Source organism: Triplophysa dalaica, chromosome 15 (assembly GCF_015846415.1).
Source record: "Triplophysa dalaica isolate WHDGS20190420 chromosome 15, ASM1584641v1, whole genome shotgun sequence".
Classification (NCBI taxonomy): Eukaryota; Metazoa; Chordata; class Actinopteri; order Cypriniformes; family Nemacheilidae; genus Triplophysa; species Triplophysa dalaica.
In genome coordinates, this window is record NC_079556.1 from 10,868,750 (window position 1) to 10,888,868 (window position 20,119).

At 37.7% G+C, this 20,119-nt stretch overlaps 4 protein-coding genes across 8 annotated transcripts; 3 read left to right on the forward strand and 1 right to left on the reverse strand.

Annotated features, from left to right (window-relative positions):
* The first annotated feature begins 749 nt into the window (after positions 1-749).
* On the forward strand, positions 750-6,037 carry si:dkey-13p1.4 (transmembrane protein 151B). The gene is made up of 2 exons (XM_056768461.1): positions 750-924; positions 4,052-6,037. Exons 1-2 carry the CDS (start codon positions 820-822, stop codon positions 5,597-5,599), a joined length of 1,653 nt encoding a protein of 550 aa, XP_056624439.1. The 5' UTR covers positions 750-819; the 3' UTR covers positions 5,600-6,037.
* On the forward strand, positions 6,034-13,667 carry heatr4 (HEAT repeat containing 4). 5 transcript variants are annotated; one of them, XM_056768459.1, is made up of 15 exons: positions 6,034-7,887; positions 8,743-9,308; positions 9,441-9,465; positions 9,550-9,622; positions 9,936-10,109; positions 10,283-10,417; positions 10,901-11,074; positions 11,199-11,368; positions 11,493-11,597; positions 11,866-11,984; positions 12,092-12,272; positions 12,421-12,490; positions 12,809-12,886; positions 13,105-13,294; positions 13,376-13,667. In XM_056768459.1, exons 1-15 carry the CDS (start codon positions 7,837-7,839, stop codon positions 13,494-13,496), a joined length of 2,232 nt encoding a protein of 743 aa, XP_056624437.1. In that variant the 5' UTR covers positions 6,034-7,836; the 3' UTR covers positions 13,497-13,667. The 5 variants fall into 5 exon arrangements, with proteins under 5 accessions (XP_056624437.1, XP_056624438.1, XP_056624434.1 ...); XM_056768460.1 differs by having other exon boundaries at positions 10,080-10,109; XM_056768456.1 differs by having other exon boundaries at positions 9,441-9,622.
* Positions 13,668-13,784: 117 nt separating this feature from the next.
* Positions 13,785-16,420, reverse strand: haus2 (HAUS augmin like complex subunit 2). The gene is made up of 7 exons (XM_056768463.1): positions 16,291-16,420; positions 15,904-16,007; positions 15,718-15,813; positions 15,547-15,616; positions 15,316-15,448; positions 14,906-15,014; positions 13,785-14,255 (listed from the first exon to the last, which is right to left on the reverse strand). Exons 2-7 carry the CDS (start codon positions 15,988-15,990, stop codon positions 14,130-14,132), a joined length of 621 nt encoding a protein of 206 aa, XP_056624441.1. The 5' UTR covers positions 15,991-16,007; positions 16,291-16,420; the 3' UTR covers positions 13,785-14,129.
* Positions 16,421-16,607: 187 nt separating this feature from the next.
* On the forward strand, positions 16,608-18,914 carry adprs (ADP-ribosylserine hydrolase). Its single transcript, XM_056768462.1, has 6 exons — positions 16,608-17,129; positions 17,320-17,416; positions 17,507-17,714; positions 17,935-18,122; positions 18,207-18,307; positions 18,382-18,914. The coding sequence occupies exons 1-6, from the start codon at positions 16,949-16,951 to the stop codon at positions 18,753-18,755; spliced, it is 1,149 nt and encodes a 382-aa protein (XP_056624440.1). The 5' UTR covers positions 16,608-16,948; the 3' UTR covers positions 18,756-18,914.
* The last annotated feature ends 1,205 nt before the right edge of the window (positions 18,915-20,119 follow it).

Consider the following 20,119-nt stretch of genomic DNA (forward strand, 5'->3'; position numbering starts at 1 on the left):
ATGATTCAATATCCGGGTCATGTGTAACGCATTACATAATAAAAGTACTTTTGTTCGAGAGTAGTTTTTTATTAAAAAAAAATTGACAGCCAATAAAAATGCACATTTAATATTACATAAAATTGCTGTAAAATATTTACGTGAATTTTATGGTCACTTGATGCAATAAGCTAGATACAAAAATTCACCAACATAATAATGAACCTATTGTGATGATGATCGGTCAATAATTAATATCTTAATGCATTGCTGTTTTATTGCAGACATAACGGCTTAAATCCCATCTCAGTGATCTTGTCCTTACTTGAATGACTTTGGCAGTAACCAAACTTGGTAACGTAACGTTAAGGTTCTGACCGGACAGTGTCTGGCACCTTCTCAATAGTCAGTCAGATAGAAAGAACACTTCAAACTTTAAAGCACCAGGGAATTTGCATTAAGAAAAAATGAGTTGAGATGGTGATGGTGAATTTCATGGATGATGATCACAACTATTTATTTGTTTTAAACATTGCAACACGCGCATTTGCACAGTTTAATTATACCCGATGTCTTTGCAGTTCAATGAAATCAGTATTTTATTGTTTACGTAGATGTTTTGCTGTTAATGGGACTTCATAGAGTTTTTTCTGTCGTCCGCAGTCTCCCCGCGGTCTCCGCCCCCAGTCTGCCTGAATGGGAACACCCAGAAGGGGATCCCCTTGCATCCATCCCAAGCACAGCAGAGCCGGTTTATGCAACGTCTTGAAGCGACTTCTATAAGGAAAAGCGGCTTATTGCAGATCAAATATTTAAGTGCAATGTCATACCTGCCACAGGATGTTGTCTCTAGATCTGGAAACTGATACGACTGCGGAGGACACCGCGCAAAGCACCCCGGATGGTGGTGCAGAGACACCGGCCAGTCTCGATGTACTGGAAGAGGTAGGAGACATGATGATTTCCTGGTAGCCTGCAGAATTTTCTTACATTGGGTTAGCATATTGCAATTCACTGTAAAGGTATGTGCGTATGTCTGAAAATAGTTGTAAGATGAATTAAAAAGTGTATTAACAGAAACTAGTAAAGCATTAGGTTAATGCACTTCAATGGCTTTTCTGATTTCAATTTATGTGTAACTTTATTTCATCTGTAATAAAATTTGTTTTGTCATTTTGCAGTAGTCAGAGAATACGTACTGCACATAGAAAAAACACATAGATTTTGTACTTATAATATAAATTAGACTAAATGGTGTATATATATGCATAAGTATGTTTGAAACCCCTGCTCCATTTTTGTGGTGCTAATAAAATCAAGGCCACTGCAGTTGAATGCAGTTTTATAATGACATCATTTCGTAAAATGATTTATAAAAAATTTGAATGACAAGATTGGCTCTAAATGTGTTGTCATATTCATTGCAGTTGTGTAGTTTATGTGTTTTCTCCATTGATCAGCATCTCTATAACAGACTGATGTAATTATAGAACAGCTATTGTGGAACAGATAATATACTGTTCCTATCACAGTGATTTACACCAGTACTTCCATGCTTTATTGTCCGTTTACATTGTTTAAAGCATTAGAGGCACAAATGCAATGTTTATGTCTCTATGAACTATTCAGTATTTGTTATACATATTAGACAAAACTAGTTTTAATCCACCAAACGTCTGTACCCTTTTGAATGGTGGTTTCGGCCTGTCCCACATCTCTCTTGAGCTCTTGACTTTCTCAGCTGTACAACAGTTTCACGTTTAACACATTTATTGGTTCAAGTGATTTTCAAAGTATTGTAGTAAAATGTTTTTTTAATCATTAATTTACAAATTACAAACAGAATATTTACAGTCTTTTACATTTAATATGCAATCATGATTCCCATTAGAAAAATGTACATTAAAATTGTGACATTGGTTCATTTCTTTTTAAATATAATAACAAAGGTTGATGAAAGATCATCTCTTCTCTGTGCAGGTTGATGCATTTTTAGGGGTCATGGAATTGCATTTATGCCTGGTATTCATTCATAAAAATCATTGTCATGGCAGCTGTAATCTGCTAAAGCATCTTAGATCATAACCATATCATTTCCAAAGTTTCACTTATCCCAGAGATTGAGGAGCTGTCTTTTCTACAATATCCTTTTGAATTGCTGACTGTTTTCTCTGTCACAGTATTCTCTTTCATGTGAGATTTCCATTATTGATGTTCCATCTCACTCCCTCACCTAAAAGCCTTTCAACCCTTATAAATATCAAAAGAGGTGGTATTAGCTGTTGAAATGTTCAGACCCTTGCTGTATATTAACGGTAATTCTAAACTGATGAAGAGATACCATATGAATCTCAGATACTTTTACATACCTCTAGTCATCACGGTAGTTTTAAATGTTAGTGTTTAATTCATTGAACTCACTTTATTAGCCATCATTGTTCAGCATTTAGACACTTTTTACTTTCCAGTAACATATAGGGTTGTTAAACCTGGCCTGACCAATTGAATCTGGAGTGGAAACGCTTGGAAATGATCATGATTTATTGAAAGAATAATGTTTAATTGTTGTGTGTGTGATTTGTCAAAAGTAACATACAGTTAACATACAAACTATTATTTTTAAGTATATATATAATGGTTTTCCATGTCTTATGTTTCTTTTTTTGTATGTTAAATTAAATTCCTTGTTGTTAACCACACAGATCAGTTGTAGCCCTTAAAGAGTAAGTAACATTTGATCATGAAAATTAGATTTCATGCAGTCTGTTTTGTTGCCTTGTTTGAAAGTAAGCAGTCTGCCAAGTCGTAAGTCGGAAGGTGAATGAATAACAAAGTTATTGGCTTGTCAAAAAGCAGTCGACTCTAAATCACTCAAAGGAGACGTGACTTAGTTCGAGTCTCTAACCCCCGTGTATCTTCATCATTAGAAATAGTCCCCACCTACGTTTTGTTGGGTCTTTCACGATAACTTCACTCTCCTCACTAAACACTGTTGCTTGTTCGTGATACGTGTGCATCATGTCTAGAACCTGTGTTCTACGTTGTGACTCTAAGTCCATTTTATTTAAAAAACAAGAACTTCTGAGAAAACAATGGTTACAATTCATTTTTTTAAAAATAAATTAATAATAATAATATAAATAAACAAAGCACTAAGCTTTCCTGTAGCTCAGTGGTAAGAGCATTGCGTTAACAACGTGGGTTCGATCCCAGGGGATTGGAAATACCTATGTAAAATGTATAGGATAAAGCAATGTAAGTCGCTTTGGATAAAAGCGTCTGCCAAAATGCCTAAATGTAAATGTAAATGTAAACGAAAGTAATATGCGGGCAGCTTTCTCAAGGTTGTCTGTCGGCCACATAATGAACATAATAAACCATGGTCCTCTCTCATCGTACACTCCTGTCGCACGTCCTTTTATGCTTCCGATCTCCTCTGTGAGAGATGTGAGACCGGTGCAACTCACAGATGTCGTTCCCTCACGGATCTCGTGCCGCCTTGCTTGTTACAAAGTGTTCAATCTATTATCGACCATTTGTTATCTCCTATCATCTGCGGATATTAGTTCGTCAGACTAGGGATCAAACTGGTAAGGTAAAATCCCCGCCATCTCTATCTGTACACTGTATATAATATCCAACTACCTGTAAACCGTAATCCAGTAATGATCGTAGGCGCTCCGTTTGTGGCACATGCTGAACCCGTTCGACCAATCACAACAGACTACACCATCTGTCCAATCCCATGACACTAGGCTAGGAAGGGATGAATGGCAGAATGAATCATTTGAGAGTCAGTCAAGAAGTAGGGTAAGAATAACTGCCTATTATTACTACATAATAGTGTTTTTACACCTTGTATGTGCATAAACGTGTTGTTGGACACTCCACAAACCAAAGTAGGACCTTAAAAATCATATGTTACTTACTCTTTAAACTCTTATTATAGAGGTTATTAGACATCAATCAGTGCTTGAATGTAAGGAATCAGTGCTTTCATTCCAGTGCTTTTCATTGTGCCCCACAATGTGCTGATTGTCATTTCTCTCTGCGTCTTTTTCATTCTATGTAGCAGCATCCAGTAAAGCAGTCTTTGAGTGCCTCTATGTGCCGTGAGACGTACTGGCGCTGCCTCCTTCTTTCCTTGCTCATGTACTGCTGCCTGGGTGCCGTAGCTTGGTGTCAACTCACTGAAGTCACAAAACTGAGCTTTGATTCCTCCAGTAGGTCCCATGCTACCTCCATGAACTTTCTCAGAGGTCATTCCATGAAATACAACGCCAGCCCTTGCTCTGATGGCTATATATTCATCCCTTTGGCTTTTCTGCTCATGCTTTACGCTGTTTACCTCATGGAATGTTGGCATTGCCGCTCCCGCAGCGAGCTCCAGTGCAAAGCCAACGTTGACAGCGTGTACGAGAGGGTTTTGCGTATGCGCCAGGCTCGACCGTGCGTCTGGTGGAAAGCCATCAGTTATCACTTTGTACGGCGGACTCGACAAGTAACACGGTACAGGAACGGAGACGCCTACACCACCATGCAGGTTTACCATGAGCGTGTTAACACACATGTGGCAGAAGGAGAATTTGACTACAGTCGTTGCGGCATGAGGGATGTTTCGCATAACTTACGCGGGCTGGAGGGTCACGCAGCGACGCGGTTGCATTTCACCAAGTGTTTCAGCTTTGCAGTAGCGGGACCTGAAAATGCTTATCTCAACCAGAGGGCCAGGTTCTTCTCTGAAATCGAGGGTCTGGATGACTACATGGAAGCCCGTGAAGGCATGCTCCTGAAGAACGTTGACTTCAAAGAGCACCTCATCGCTTACGTAGATCCTGATCGACTGCCATGGTACACTTCACGGGTCGTGTTCTGGATGGCCGCTTTGCTCATGCTCTCCTGGCCGCTTCGAGTGCTAATCGAGTACCGTACTGCGTTCGTTCACTACCAAGTTGAGAAACTCTTCGGGTTGGAGTACAGCAACAACAGCCCATCTCCAGAGGATGTTGCTACTCTGAGGAACAGTCGCTATTGTCTACCGAGAGCAGAAACGGTGGATAGCACCGAGCTAGAATGGCACATTCGCTCAAACCGCCAGCTCATACCAAGCTACTCGGAGGCCATGCTGATGAACCTAGGGGCCTCGGGGTCAGACCGCAGAAGCAGTATTTCCTCCAACCGCTTTTTGTTGAGCAGTTGCCCAGCCCAGAGCTACGGAACGCTGGTCCAGAACTGCGAACACTGTCGCAGACACGAGAGTGGACAAAGACAGCCAACCATTAGCTCCAGCTGTTCCTCCATCTTCTCACGACACACATCCCACTCCCATTTGTCCCTGGACACCTCCCATTTCTCCCTGTGTCGTATGTATGGTTCGAGGCGCACCGTGGGACTGTGGAGGAGCCGCAGCAGCACGCTTACGGAGCGCTGCTGCCTGGACGAGCAATGCTGCAGGTCTAACACCAGTCAGCTGGCCCTCAACGACAGCCCACCCAATTACCAGGATGCTCGCTTTTTTCCGGTCCTTATAGTACATCGGCCCGAGGGTTGCGGGGACTCCTCGGAGGTGAGAAGGTATTATGTCCGCAGAGGCTCCTGTTGTGTGGAGACTTCACTTTAATGCGGATTTGAAGTTGACTTTCTAAAGAAATACTTGCACTACACAGAAGGTGATTTTGGAATCACGTAGTCTACAATTGATGAAGTGTACTTCTCATAAACATTGTTTTGCTGTTTGCTAATATGTGAAAATTTTAAATGTGTCTGATTCAGCGCACCACTGAACAATTATTTAAAATCTAAGGGCTAGTTTTACAAATTTCATTAGGAGACACCAGCCCTTATAATTTGCTTTACTAACAATTGATAAAAACTGTCTAATAACACACATGCTGGCTTTAAAGTGGAACTCTGCCGAAAAAAGTTTTTTTTTCCATAAATTACTCACCCTCAAGTCGTTTGACAAGCCTAGGAAATCTGTTCATCTTCGAAACGCAAATTAAGATAGATTTGTTAAGATTCGCGAGCTTTCTGACTCCTGCCCATAGAGAGCAACACAACTGACTTTCAGGGCACAGAGTGTTACTTTGCTGTCCATAGGCGTGACCAGATGTCCTAGGCTTGTCCAACAACTTGAGGGTGAGTAATTCAAGGCAGAGTTTTCATTTTTCGGCTGCTAGCAGTAAACATCGGTACTCAATCAGTGCTACCGAATGGGAGGCAACAAGAAAAAAGTTTGGACTTTAGCCTTCCACAAATAATGCACTTAGTGGAGAAAGATTTCATTCAAAATCATATTCTTGCTGCCATGTTGCCTTTATATAACTCAAATATAGACTAATTGTCATGTTTTTTACTCCATTGAATATATCTCAGGGTTGGTTTATTTCTGTAGGTCCATTAAGGCACATGAATTTTTGGCCACCAAAAACAACCAACATTATTGAACATTATTACCCCTGAGAAGATGCACATTGCATACATCTTTTGTGATAACATACCCCAATAGCTGGGTGGGGATGAAGTTAAATATTAAACAATTCTAAAACACAACGGGAAAAATGTCAAATGTCCAAAAATGTTGAAATATTGTTTTGGTCGGCCTACTTCTCAAAAAGCTCCAGATTCAGTTGACCTTTTGTATTCTATTGTGGATTCATTGTTTTACGTGTTTACCTAACAGCTAAAGTGGAAATTAGTTAGTTAAGGGGACAGTATTATGCCTTGTTAAAATTATTGTTTGTGCCAACTAGCCCTTGTCTTTATATGAATGAGATGACATATGTTTGTTTATATGTTTTGATTGTAAAAATGTTTTCTTGACTTGTCTAATTGTATGATTTCTTGATCGTGCGATTGTTAAGCATTAATCTAATTAACAAACATGTAATTGCAGAAGAAAACAAAATTATTTAATATTAAGTGTTTTTATAATAAATATGAAGGAAAGAAATACCTATAAGATTAAGAGAGCTAGTTATGGCAAAAATTGCTAAATGTTCTTCAATATTTTTGTTAATGCCAGATTGTTTGATTCATAGGCTACCGTATGTTAGCATCAAAGAATGTGATGTCTGATAAAATAATTTAACCACAAAACATTTAAAAGAAAGGTGCATGGCAATTCGCTCACATTGAGACAATTTGTATTATTGTTTTTGCAGCTTGTTGAAAACTGTTCCGTTGAAGAGGTTTCCAGAAACAGCAATACGGTCATTTACAACCTTAGATACCACCAGTGTCTGTTGTGAGGAATTAAATAAAAAATAATCTGGCTCATTAAATGAGCTTCAACATTTTCTCTTTAAACTAAATTGTATGGCCTGGTTTACAGAAAGGACGGATACCTACCACAGGCAAGCAAAGCAGTAAAAAATGGCAGTGACTGTTAAAAAAAATGCTAAATAAACTTGTGCCGATGCTAAAATGTTTCCGTTTTATTTGCCTAAATGGTTCTTATGTGGAAATGCTAATGCTTTTGTTTGTCAGTTGTTTTTGTTAAAAGTAGTAAATTATAAAAATGATGTTAAAATTATGATGCATATTAATGGAAATATGATATATCCAAATCCAAAGGACATGTTAAAAAATACATTTCTGTTATAGACTATATATAGATAGAGCTGTGACAAAAGGGGTAGCTTTTCTAATCCTGTTGACTGGCCATCCTAAATGAACTTTATCATTAACATCATTTATTAATTCTTTACATTATTTTAAAACAACGATTAGTGATTACAGTTTTGCTGTAATGAGGGCTAACCGAGTTATTTAAACGAGTCAAAGACAAAGAAAGCAGAGTGTTTGTAAATCGAGAAGGGCAGTCGCTCTGCAACAGAAATAGCGCGTCTGGTTGCTATGCCAACGTCTGGCCTGAGATCGCTGCATGGGAGCTGTAACTTTGTGCAGGTACTCATCGAACAGCTTTTCTTTCTCTATTCAAATCTTTTCCTATTCAAACCCTTTCTTCTAGTGTCCTTCTTGCCGGAGTCGAAGCTTTGATTTTAGATGCTTTCTCAGCATATTTCGCTTGTGTCCTAAAATAAATAACTTGTTTTTGCACGGTACCTCGTTTGTCCCCTTGACACATTGGAAAGGTATTTTAAGTGTTTACGTTGCTCTAACGTTACCCCTAAACATGGCACGTAACATTGTAACATAAATGCGATCTACAGCGCGTGCATTGATTGCAGTGACGTGGGACGTGATTTGTTCAGTGGTCGTCTGGTGGATTTTCTGAAAGATATCATAGCTGATACAAGAGGATTTTCGGTATCACTTTCCTTGAAACATGTGTTGTTGAGTTATTAAAGGGTTAAATGTATTATTATTATTCATAATGTTTGTTGTAATGGATTAGGCTAGTTGTAACGAATCATACACAATTTAAAATGTGTAGTGTAACAATGAAATGCTAAGTGTTATAATGTGTTAACTGTAATAACAATTATTTATAAGACATTACAGTGCATTAAAAGATGCTTTACGATGCTTTAAAACTACTTTTATAATGGATTATACATACATGCTTTAAGGAAAGTGTTAACGGATTTTCTCTTCAATCATAGCTTGTTGTGTGTTTAAAGCGTAGTGTGTAGTGATATGGAAAAAACAGGCCTCCAGATTTCTATTAATAACTAATGCGACCATTTTAAAATAACCAGATTTTGATTGACATGTCTTTCATGTAACAGAAAGTTTTATCAAAGAAATATAAATAACTGATCTTAAAATAATCTCCTAACTCTTTGTTCCCCTTTTTAGAATTTCTCCTCATCGCACGCCATGAATTTACAGGATGCTATGTGGAGACCAGAAAACCATAATAAGTTTAAAGAGAAACGACTTTACAAACGATTCTTGAATAATGCAACCCAAGGGCTTTCTTTCTCTGAAGAAGTGGTCTGTGAAATGGGACCCATTTCATACGGAAAACATGATTTTAGTGGGCTTTTTCATCCCACAGGCCCTTTAGCATCAGCCACCAAATTAAAAAAGGTAAAGAAACATAAAAACAATGACATGCATTACAACATTAATTCTCTCGCCAGAGAAACATGCAGTGTTTCAGTGCAGGCTTTTCAAATGTATAGCAATCGGAGCAAAAGGTTTAATGCCTTAGCAAGGACAGGGCAGATCAATGTGCAATGTGCCTGCCTGACGCAAACTTCTACAGAGGACTGGGTAGCTCAGAGTAGGAACAGCAAGTGTCAGGAGTTTGCACAGAAGAAGCTTGGCAAGACAGAACAGGGTTTCATCAACCAGCAGTTCCCCAAAGATAAATGTCAGAATAAGTCTGGTCCACTGTTGCCACTGAGGAAACAACACAGGTAGGTTATTGTAGAAAACTCTTCCTTTTTCAATGCTTTCCATTTAGAAAATGCACTTTAAATTAGTCCTAGCCAGGTCTAACGTTTTCTTGAACTTTTCATTTTGTGTCTGTCCTAAATGAACTTGCACAGGGTTTTAGGACATGTGTCATTTCCAGTGAGTGTGCAGAATTGCTTAAATAAAACAGCAACCACAGTGAGTGTCAAGCGCTTTGAGATCCCACAGGCCCCACATCCGCAGGTCATCCAGAATCCATGTGACGGCAGTCATGTTTTTCACACAAAGAGCAACTCTAAGCAGGAAATCTTCACAGGTAAGATTAAATATGCATGAGCTGAAGTACGTTCAAAGTGTTTTAGGAAATTTGCCTTGCAGGCTCTGGGTTTTCAAACAAGCATTGTCAAAGGTTTGCACTCTTTTTGATCTATAAAGACATTTAAATGCTTGAAATTGGTTTGTAAACAAAAATAAACCGTTTTTATTCGTTAATATTAAAGGAGGTAAAAACGAACACCAGTTGTCCAATTGCATACAGAAAACCACATTTATATAATTGTTACAATTAAGATATTTCTTTAATTTATATTTGTGGCTCTAAATATTGAACGTCTTATCTTCTCTTGCAGGTAAAGGTAGCTCTGTGAGAGAAGCACAGGTGGATCTGCCAGAATATGCCCCTGAGCTGGATGACCTCAGACCTCCTGAGACCTCCACTAAACAGCTGATTCACTGCAAGCATGTGCCAGAACTCTCCTCTCTTCACTATGCAGTGGACAAGTGGAGAAGGTTTTGGAACATCAGTCAGTAGATCCTTCTTTTTCATTATTTTTCCAAAACTAGATTTTCTCGATTTTTTTGCTGTAAATATTCAAACACAAACAACACTTTGGATATGTATAGTTATAATAATATTGCAATTGCATGAATAGCTCTCATGGAAATGGATTTTGGATAATGATTGTCTTTCATCTAGAGTTGCCCTTGCACAGTGTGACCACTGAGGGTCTAAAAAAGGCTCTTATTGATCCTAATTATTCTGTGCGGCTGGAGGCCATCATAACTTGTGCTTCAGGAGCAGTTCATGGACTACAGCAGAATCGTGAGCCAGGTGAAGTAGGTTAATCTGTCAGCTAAGACATCAGCCATTTTCAATGTGTAAAATCCAATATGTAATATAACATAATTTATATTTGACCTTTGCATTAATGCAATTATCTAAGTGATAATATAACAAAACATAACATAACATAACATAACATAACATAACATAACATAACATAACAAAACAAAACAAAACAATACATAACATAACATAACACAACACAACACAACATAACATAACATAACATAACATAGAATATACATTTACATCAATGCCTTTAAATGATTCATACAATTGGATCAGTATGTGTGACCTTTGCTCTAATGCAATTATCTAAATGATAATATAATATTTTTATATGATTATATGTTTTTGAGTTTCACGACTACACTGCACTAATCACTATAGTTTTGGCATCACATCAGTTAGACATTTTAAAGGGTTCTTTATAAAACATACATTAAAGTAACCCTAGTAAATTTTTTCTAGCTCAATGTGAGAGATGGAAAGCGCGGGCAGAAGATCAAGAACTGCAAGATCTTATTGTCTCAGCTCTTGATGACCCTGTGAGGAGAGTTCAGATGGCTGCTGCAGTGTGCCAGTATGTCATAAGGACTCCTAACTCCAAAGCCAAAGACATAATACAAAGCGCATTAAAACAAGGTGAACGGTATTAACAAAATCTCTCAAGATATCTTATGTATTGTACTTAAATAACCAAAAACACAAACGAGAAATCTGACCTAGAGATGTTCACTAAAAATGAGTATGACTTGTTGTGACTCAGACCTTTCAGGCACAGGTGCCGACAGCTGGATGGCGGCACAGTGCCTGGCGATACACGGCGATATAGGTCAAGCTGTCATACAGAGACTTTTGTCCCAGCACTTCATCTGTGATTCTCCTTCAGATCGAAAGCAGTCGATGGTTTTGCTCTCCAGAATTAGCAGAAAATCTGTAAGTGTCTCTTTTTGGTGTGTCTCTATTTCTGTATGTTTTATGACCTGTGTGCACTGTACTGCACAACTTTGTCTTATTCACAATAAATAGTTATTTTTATCAAATGTTTATTCTTATTCAGACTCTAGTGCGCTCTCTTCTGGCTGAAGAATTAAACAACGGTAATTGGAGAACTCGTTTTCAGGCTTGTAAAAGCATTGCACAGCTCAGAGGTCCAATCAATAAGGTATTATGATATTAATTCTTAAAGAGACAGTTCACCTAAAAGTGAACATTCTGTCATAGTGTGACTTAAGAAGGGAAAACGTCTAGGTTGCTCTTTCCATATACAAAGACAGACAGCTGTGGAAAACATACTTTCAATAGAAAAACATAATATTCTGCTAAATAACTGTTAAATAATACTTTCTTCCATGCTATTGTAGCGTATACGTCTATTATTCTTACCTACACAGTGAATGTCAAACATTCTGATCAAAATTCCTTTTGTGCAGGATCTTTGCAGCAAACTGATCCACATGATGTGGAATGACTGGAGTTGTGATGTTCGTAAGGCTGCAGCTCACACTCTGAGTAAACTGGACATGGACACGGTTCTGCAAAATGAGCTGAGGTTATTGACCCAACAGATGAATCTGACCTATAGGCAAAATGCTTTACAATCTGATTTATGGCTTCTGCATCTATTTAACTTATTCCTAACAAACAATTTTTCCATAGTGTGAAGCTCAAGGAGGGTCCAAATGTTCTGCGATTAGAAGCGCTAAAATTCATTGATCAGCTTAACATAATGACACCCAAGCTACTGCCCAGTTTTCTGCAGTGCTTTAATGATGATTATGTGGCTGTGCGAACACAAGCGTGCTTGACTGCAGCAACTCTGATGATTGAAGACCAGGCGGTGAGAAATTAAGCTTAGTATGAGGAATAGACAATATTAGAGGAAAACTTGTGATCTTTTATAAAATAGCAGATTGGAAATTGCATATTGCCTGAGGGTTACTTTGAATGACCGCATTCATTTCATGGCTAATAAAATGTGTTCACAGGTCCTGGATCAGCTAATTAACTTGATGCAGAATGACCCATTATGGGAAGTAAAAGTGGAGGCGATTAATGGTAAGCTCCAGAACGGTTGCAATGAAAGACATTTATGTTAAACGTATTTAAATTGCACCATGTTACTTAAAGGGATAGTTCACCTTAAATGTAAAAGGTTATGTCATTATTTACCCTTAAAAAATTCCAGAACTGTAAAGACTTCCATAAAACTCAAAGGCAAAACATTGATTGTGTAAAAAGAAAGCACATAAAAGTATGTTTATATGAGTGGTGCACTATATTTAAACTTCTGAAGCCAAAAGCATGTTTTTTGAATGAATAATGCATTGTCAAATTCATTTTAATTTTGTTTATTTTATATGCGTTTTTTTTAAGCCAACTATACTCAATATATGGATATAGGGAGAGGAAAAGTCAGAATGTTTAAACTTTGTGACTTGAGCAAACTTTTAAGTGAGTTCTGAATTATTTAAATGATCATGTGTAGTTTAAAAAACAATACCTATTCTAATGTTTTTAATATCTTGTTATAGTGCCAGTTTATTGTGACAACCAACCCTCATACTAACAGTTACTAACTTAAATATTAATTTGAACACAAACCTCTTTTATGACATGCACTAATATTACGTCTAACATTGAATGTTACTATTTTCCTGTTTTAAATAAAGCTTTGGGAAAAATAGGTTGCATGACCACAGCGCTCAAGAAGTTGTTGATGTGGGCTCTACATCTGGAGGAGGAGCCCTGTGTGCGCATTGCTGCCTGTGAAGTCCTGAGCATGTTAGAACCAAAAGATCCAGAACTACAACAATTTCTACAAGAGCGCTATGCGATGGAACCTAATACTGAGGTTAAATGGTATGTGCTTAGATTAGAGTCATTTTTGGAAGCAATGTTCTAAAATGCTTTTTGAATGCTAATACAATTATAACCACCAAGGCACATTGAAGGATTTCTAAAAAAACACGGACACAGTCTGGAAAAAGAGGAAAGCAAGATTCAAGAGATAAAACAACAGGTAGCATCAGACACAGAACCAATACATTTCTTACTTAAATAAAGTTTACACAAACTACAAGTTGCTTTTTACCTGTTGTACTGTATGTGGAGCTGCTGTGCACAAAACATAGCATTTCACTCGAAGTGCTTAGAATGGAAGAAATGGAAAAGCACCTACAACAAATTATTGTGCTGAATGTACCATTTAAATTTAAAGGCCTTTATTGGCCATTAAAGGAGCATTGAAAAAAAATATTTGAGCTATTTCCAATAGGCAAGCTAATGTCCAAACATGTCAAATATGGATATGTCAGTAATAAGACAATACATGCAGCACACAGACCATAAATGAAATGATGTAATTAGAACATTTATTTAAAATCAACAAATACTTACACAATGCACAAGTTGAAAGACCATAGACTTATTTACATACTGTGTAGATATATCAACAGACACTGTAGGATGTCAACGATACTTATTAGTGAACACAAGGCAGCCATAAGAGAAACATATGAAAACAAATAAAGATAAAGGGAAATAAAAAATAAATGGAAAGCAAAAACAACTGCAGTCAACTGTTCATCTTGACAACAGTCTTGCAATTATTTATTTAAAAAATGTTTAGACAAACCCGGATGACCATTAGTTTGCTAAACATAAAGTAGGTTTAACTAAACATTATCATAATTTTTTAATATGCTTTATCAACTGACCCATCTTCATCGTTGATCTGTGGCTGACTCCGTCTCTTAAGAACTTGCTTGTACAGATTCTCAACTTCAGTGACCTGAGCCAGTAGTTGAGTCATGCCATTATTCTGATGAAGAGTGATGGAAAGATTATTACCATAGACACTTACAATATAATAAATATAACCGTTTACAACATTAATGTCTAGAAGTTGTATTCCTTTACATTTATATGCATAAGGGGTAAGGGGTTGATGTAAAGCCCCCCTCACATTTGATGCTATCATACATGGCTGATATGAATTCCCTTGCTGGCATTCAAAACAACAGCAATGCTTATATGGTACTATTCAAATACACTGCTCAAAAAAATTTGGGGAACACTTAATCAACACATCTTAACACCAATTCAGTTAATCTTCAGGAATATCAATCAACCTATCCAGAGCCATCAAGTAGCACCACAGACTGTCAAGGAGGACAGGAGAGGAGATCCCCAACCCACCAGGAGTATTCCCAGACATTCTGGGAGTTCATGCAGGCACTAAAGGCCATGCACATTAAAGATTAACATTATGACTTAGTTTGTTGAAATTCAAACAAGTTAATTGAACAAGTATTATCTTTTTTTTTTTACAGCGATTTAACTGTAATTACGGCCCTGAATGCGTTTATGATTATGGCTTTCATTGACCATTGTCAAATTATACACATTGTCACATTATGCAATGTATATAAGTGAAGAGTTTTAAACCTGATATAGAAATCATAAACTTACCAAACTGCTCAGGGAATCCTCAGTGGTTGGAATTGCTCGAACCATCTTAATTTTTACTTCCAAGTTCTGAATGAACTCCACTACCATCCCCATCAGTTCTACCACATATCTGTAGACAAAATCATTGAAGAATAATTCAAAGCGCATGATGTCAGTAACGTTACTGTCTATGAGCAGGAGTCAGAAATCTTAATTTCTGTTCCGAAGATGAAAGGAGGTCCTTGGCTTTTTGTATGAATTCAGGGCGATTAATTCACGACTGAATTTTCATTTAACGGGAGAGTATCCTTTTAATAAAAGAAATCCTTTTGAGCATGGAGACCAACACCAATTACATTGCTGTAGAACAATTTTAAAAGCCCCCAAAAACATTTTATCCAATAATAATATGGCATATTGTTAATTCTGACCTCTTAAGATCAGCCTGAATGGGCAGATTCTGCTGACACAATGGTTTCGTGAGTCGTTCTCGCAGGACTGTCTGTTCTCGCAAAACATCCTGAAGGTGAGATGTGAACTGTTGCAAGGAAGAAAATCTTTGGCCTTACAACAAAACATATTTATTAGTCAAATCAAGATATTATTTAAAAGTATATCTACATGAAAATATCATGCTACACAACTACCTTTTCAACACTTACTGAGATAATGGCTGTGAGTTACATCCGCTCCATCTCTTTCCAACTTCAGCAAGTCTAAATCCAAATTTGTCTAAAACAATATGGAACTAAAGTAAGAAATTGTGGCATTTATCAAAATTTTGCATTTAATTGAGTGATGAAGTAATTTGACGCCTTCTGTCTGATTTCAACCTGATCAAGATCTTGTTTGATTCTGTTCAGCTGGTCAACCTCAAGTAAAGATGAAGAAAAAACTTCAGACTCTTGTGGAACAGCTTTAAGTTCCTCCTGTAAAATCCATAACATGACAATCCATAAAATGATTTATCACAGCCATTGTAAAATAAGTGTCACATAACACACATATGTATTGTTTACCTGTGTCATGGTGCCTTTGGCTACACATCTGGCTAAAATCTTAGCAGCAGGTGTTACTGTGTAAATATTGGGGTCCCACGGATTCATAACACGTGTTCCCAAACCTGATGTAAATAATGTTTATTAAAAATAATGCTGAGTTCAATATTAAAATGAAACACTGGACAGTGTTATTTTATGCACAAGAATAAAGTAAAGTATATTAAAGGTCCACTAATTTCTGAGAGGATGCAAAATAACTGAGGCATTGTTAAACAATAAGTGAATGTTGTTGACACTGTCAAGCTAATGCGCATCTTGTTCTCAGCTACGACGTCCTGCTGTATTTCTTAAAAGACAAATTTATTGATGCGTAATTTTAAAGCGTTAAAAAAATACGTATCTTACCTGAATGTAACGTGTTTAGTCTAAATATGATACACCTTCAAAAAGTCAAGTAAGTTTTCAATCTACCCGCCTCTTTGAATACGCTCATTAAACTTCCTGTCTGCGCAGCAGAACTGCGCAATGCGCAATGTCGGAAGCGTATCCGCAGATTCACAAACCTACAATAAGGAATTATCCTGCATTTACAGGTTCATCGTGCATGACTTAAATTCAAACAAAATATAACTATATATATAAGAACATCTGCCCCTAATGCAGGGATTGAACTTTATTTTATTATTTTAAATTGTGTCGAATCACGACCCGTTTGAACAGAGATAGCTATACATGCGGTAACGTTAGTGTTCGTTTGTGCGTAATGTTCAATTTATATAATAATTTATAAACAAAAACGTTTTGCAGTCATAACGGAAGCATTAGTAGAGTTATGTAGTTTCTAAACAATATAAAAAAATCAACGAGAGCAAAGATCATGTTTGCATGGTAATAAAACTGTAAAGATTTATGATGCGTTTATATTTGTCACAATGACAACAAGACTCTTATAGGGAAACAAAAACAGAAACCAGACAGCCACCTGTCGCGATTCATTTATGTGATACATTTCAGTGTGCTTAATTTGCGTAGTTTTTGACTATTGAGTGACACAAAACAAGAAATGTCAGCTGCGGCGCGTGTAGCAGCACCCCCGGTGATGTTGTTGTCCCGGTTCCGCGGCGCTCTAGTCGGTGCTGTTTTGGGAGATTGCATAGGCGGTGAATTTGAAGGTGCTGTGGATGTCCCTTTAGATCGGGTTCTCCAGCATCTCGGTGCATTGGAAGATGACACATGGGGCGATGGTGAGTATCCATCTATTATCTTGTAAAAGCGAATAGTGTCCGCATACAAAATCTCTATAGAACGATATGGCATGCAATAAATAGCCATCGTTTTCTTGAATGTAATTATTCTCCACACATGTTAATTGAAAGCTCCTTTTCCAAACCTAGTTTTTGGCTTTTAGCAAACATTTTATATTATTTCCCCCAGGAATTCTTCAGTATAGTGACGACACAGCCATGATGCGGTGCGTTGCTGATTCACTTCTGACCAGGGCAGAGTTTGATGAACTAGACATGGCCCGAAGGTAAATTCCATTTAATTCGTAGTGATGGGCCTTAGATGCAAGTATTTGATGCCACTAGCTTTTGTGACATTTTATCCAATGTAATTTCAGGTTCGCAAGCGAGTACAAGCTTGCTCCAGGGCGTGGTTACGGCTCAGGTGTTATACAGGTACTGCGAAAGCTTGCATCGCCCCATCTGAAGGATGTCTTCCAGCCTGCAAAAGCTCAGTTCGGTGGCCGTGGATCTTTCGGCAATGGGGGTGCAATGAGAGCTGCACCTTTTGCCCTGGCATTCAGACATATAGCTGATGTGCGGGAGGTAATACAATCTAAAGGCTTTGTCCAACCGCTCAAAGCAGTCTGAGCTTTTAGTCCCTTAGCAGTAACATTAAATTAGTTTTTGGACTAAAACATATTGGAAGTGGTTGTGTGATATTGGGTAAAGCACCATCTTCACTTCTCAGACTACATATCTGTCATAAAAAACGTTACAATAACAAATCAGAGATGCAAATATTCTTTCAATTTGCTTTTGCCAGTTTTCACGGCTTGGCGCAACGCTAACACACTCCTGCTCTTTGGGCTACAACGGGGCAATATTGCAGGCCCTTGCCGTCCATCTCTCTCTCCAAGGGGCTTTAGCACTGCCAAGTAATTTCATTGACAGACTGATTTCAGAAATGGAGCAACTGGAAAAAGAAGAGACGGCCCAGCTTGATGCTAAAGCGTAAGTGAACCACTCAAAACACTGACTTTAGATTATGAGCAACACATGTAGAAGACTCGCACATTGTGCTGTTTCTCTTCACAGACTGAATTTATCAGAGCTACCCTATTGCGATCGTTTGCAAAGAGTGAAAGAACTTATGGAAAGAAACAGCGTGAGCATTGAGGAGGTCATATCCGAATTGGGTTAGTGCTGATATACCAATTCTATCTCTATGATAAGCCCACTAGAGCTTAACGTATATGCTTTTCTTCATTAGGGAATGGCATCGCTGCGTTACAGTCGGTGCCCACTGCCATCTTCTGTGTTCTGCATTGTTTGGAGCCAAGGGAAGGGCTACCAGAGCAATTCGGAGGCCTGGAGATGACGATAGCCTACAGCTTGGCTCTGGGTGGTGACACAGACACCATTGCTTGCATGGCAGGCGCAATCGCTGGAGCACATTATGGCATTGAGACCATTCCCCAGAGCTGGCAGAAGAGCTGTGAAGGGGTGGAGGAAGCTGATGCTTTAGCAAAGCGATTATACAGTCTGTACACAACACAGTGTGGTGAGGACAGGGGGATTGCAAGCTGCAACAATAATCAACCGCACACACATGCTGGTCATCACCGCACTACAAAAACTGACTGAACTGCCATACGCAACATGCAGTCACGCATTAAGAAACTTTACCTGGCACATAGTGTCATATGCACCACTTAACATAAATGTTTATAAAAATGTGATGATCTTCTAGTGCAAAAATGTTTACAATAAAAGGAGCAAAATGCTTACATATTAAATGGTAAATAGACTTGTGTTTTATTTATTCTTATTACACGGCTGGTTGGAAGGCTTGATTCGGATTGGCCAGTCGCGACATTTGCAGGTTCGTTATTCTCAGATGACAACTGCTCAAACTGCTTTCCTGTAGCTCTGTGGTAGGAGCATTGCCTTAACAACGCAAGGTTGTGGGATTCGATCCCAGGGGATTGCACATACCTATGTTTAAATGTATAGGATAATGCAATGTAAGTCGCTTTGGATAAAAGCATCTGCCAAATGCATGAGTGAATGAATGAACGTTTTTTTTGGACAAATTAAATATAAATGTATCTCTTAAAAACACATATGAAATTGTATTTATTTAATTCATTATAGTCACCAAATTGTCTTTTTGTGTAATTAGAGGGATAGTGTACAAGCAGCCTGCTGTATTTGCGAAATAAGCCTCTTCAGTGTGAAACGACCTGATCACACTGTCGGGGCTTATTTCTGCGATAACAACCGGCTGCCTGTACATTATCCCTTACTTTACACACAGTTATCAAAATCATAAATTCCAGGAACATATTGTAGTACTGAATTCTGATGGTTTCTGTTACAAATGCTTTGGATTAAATGCTTTAACATATGATCTTTTTTAATTTTTTCATATTTCCAAAATGTGTTCTAGTGGCTCCTATTAAAACCACATAACTCTAACAGGAGCCAATGTAATACCAGGAGATCCATATAGTTTATTTTAAAACCAGTACAATTACCCTTTATGCCCATTAAATCTAAAAGAATTATGTTTTTTGATATATCATTAATCAAGAACTTAATCAAAACAACTACACCTTAGTCATTTGAAGGCAGAGTATAATTTCATACTGGCCATAGCGTATGCTATTTTTAATTACATTTTTTATAACCAATATTAAACAATAAACATTTAGTCCTCTCACTCACAGTAACACGTAAATCACGGCATATAACTTGGCTTTTTAAGGGATAGTTCACCCCAAAATGAAACTTCTTTCATCGTTTGTGATTTTTTTCAGAACACAAAAGAAGATATTTTGACAAATGTTGGTAACCAAAAAACATTTGCTCATAATTTACTTTCTCAAAATATCTTATTTTGTGTTCCACAGAAGGAAGAGTCATTCACTGAAAGACAGGAAGGTGAATAAATGATGACAGAATTTAAATTTGGAGATTATTCCTTAAAACCTAATAGGTTTAATGTT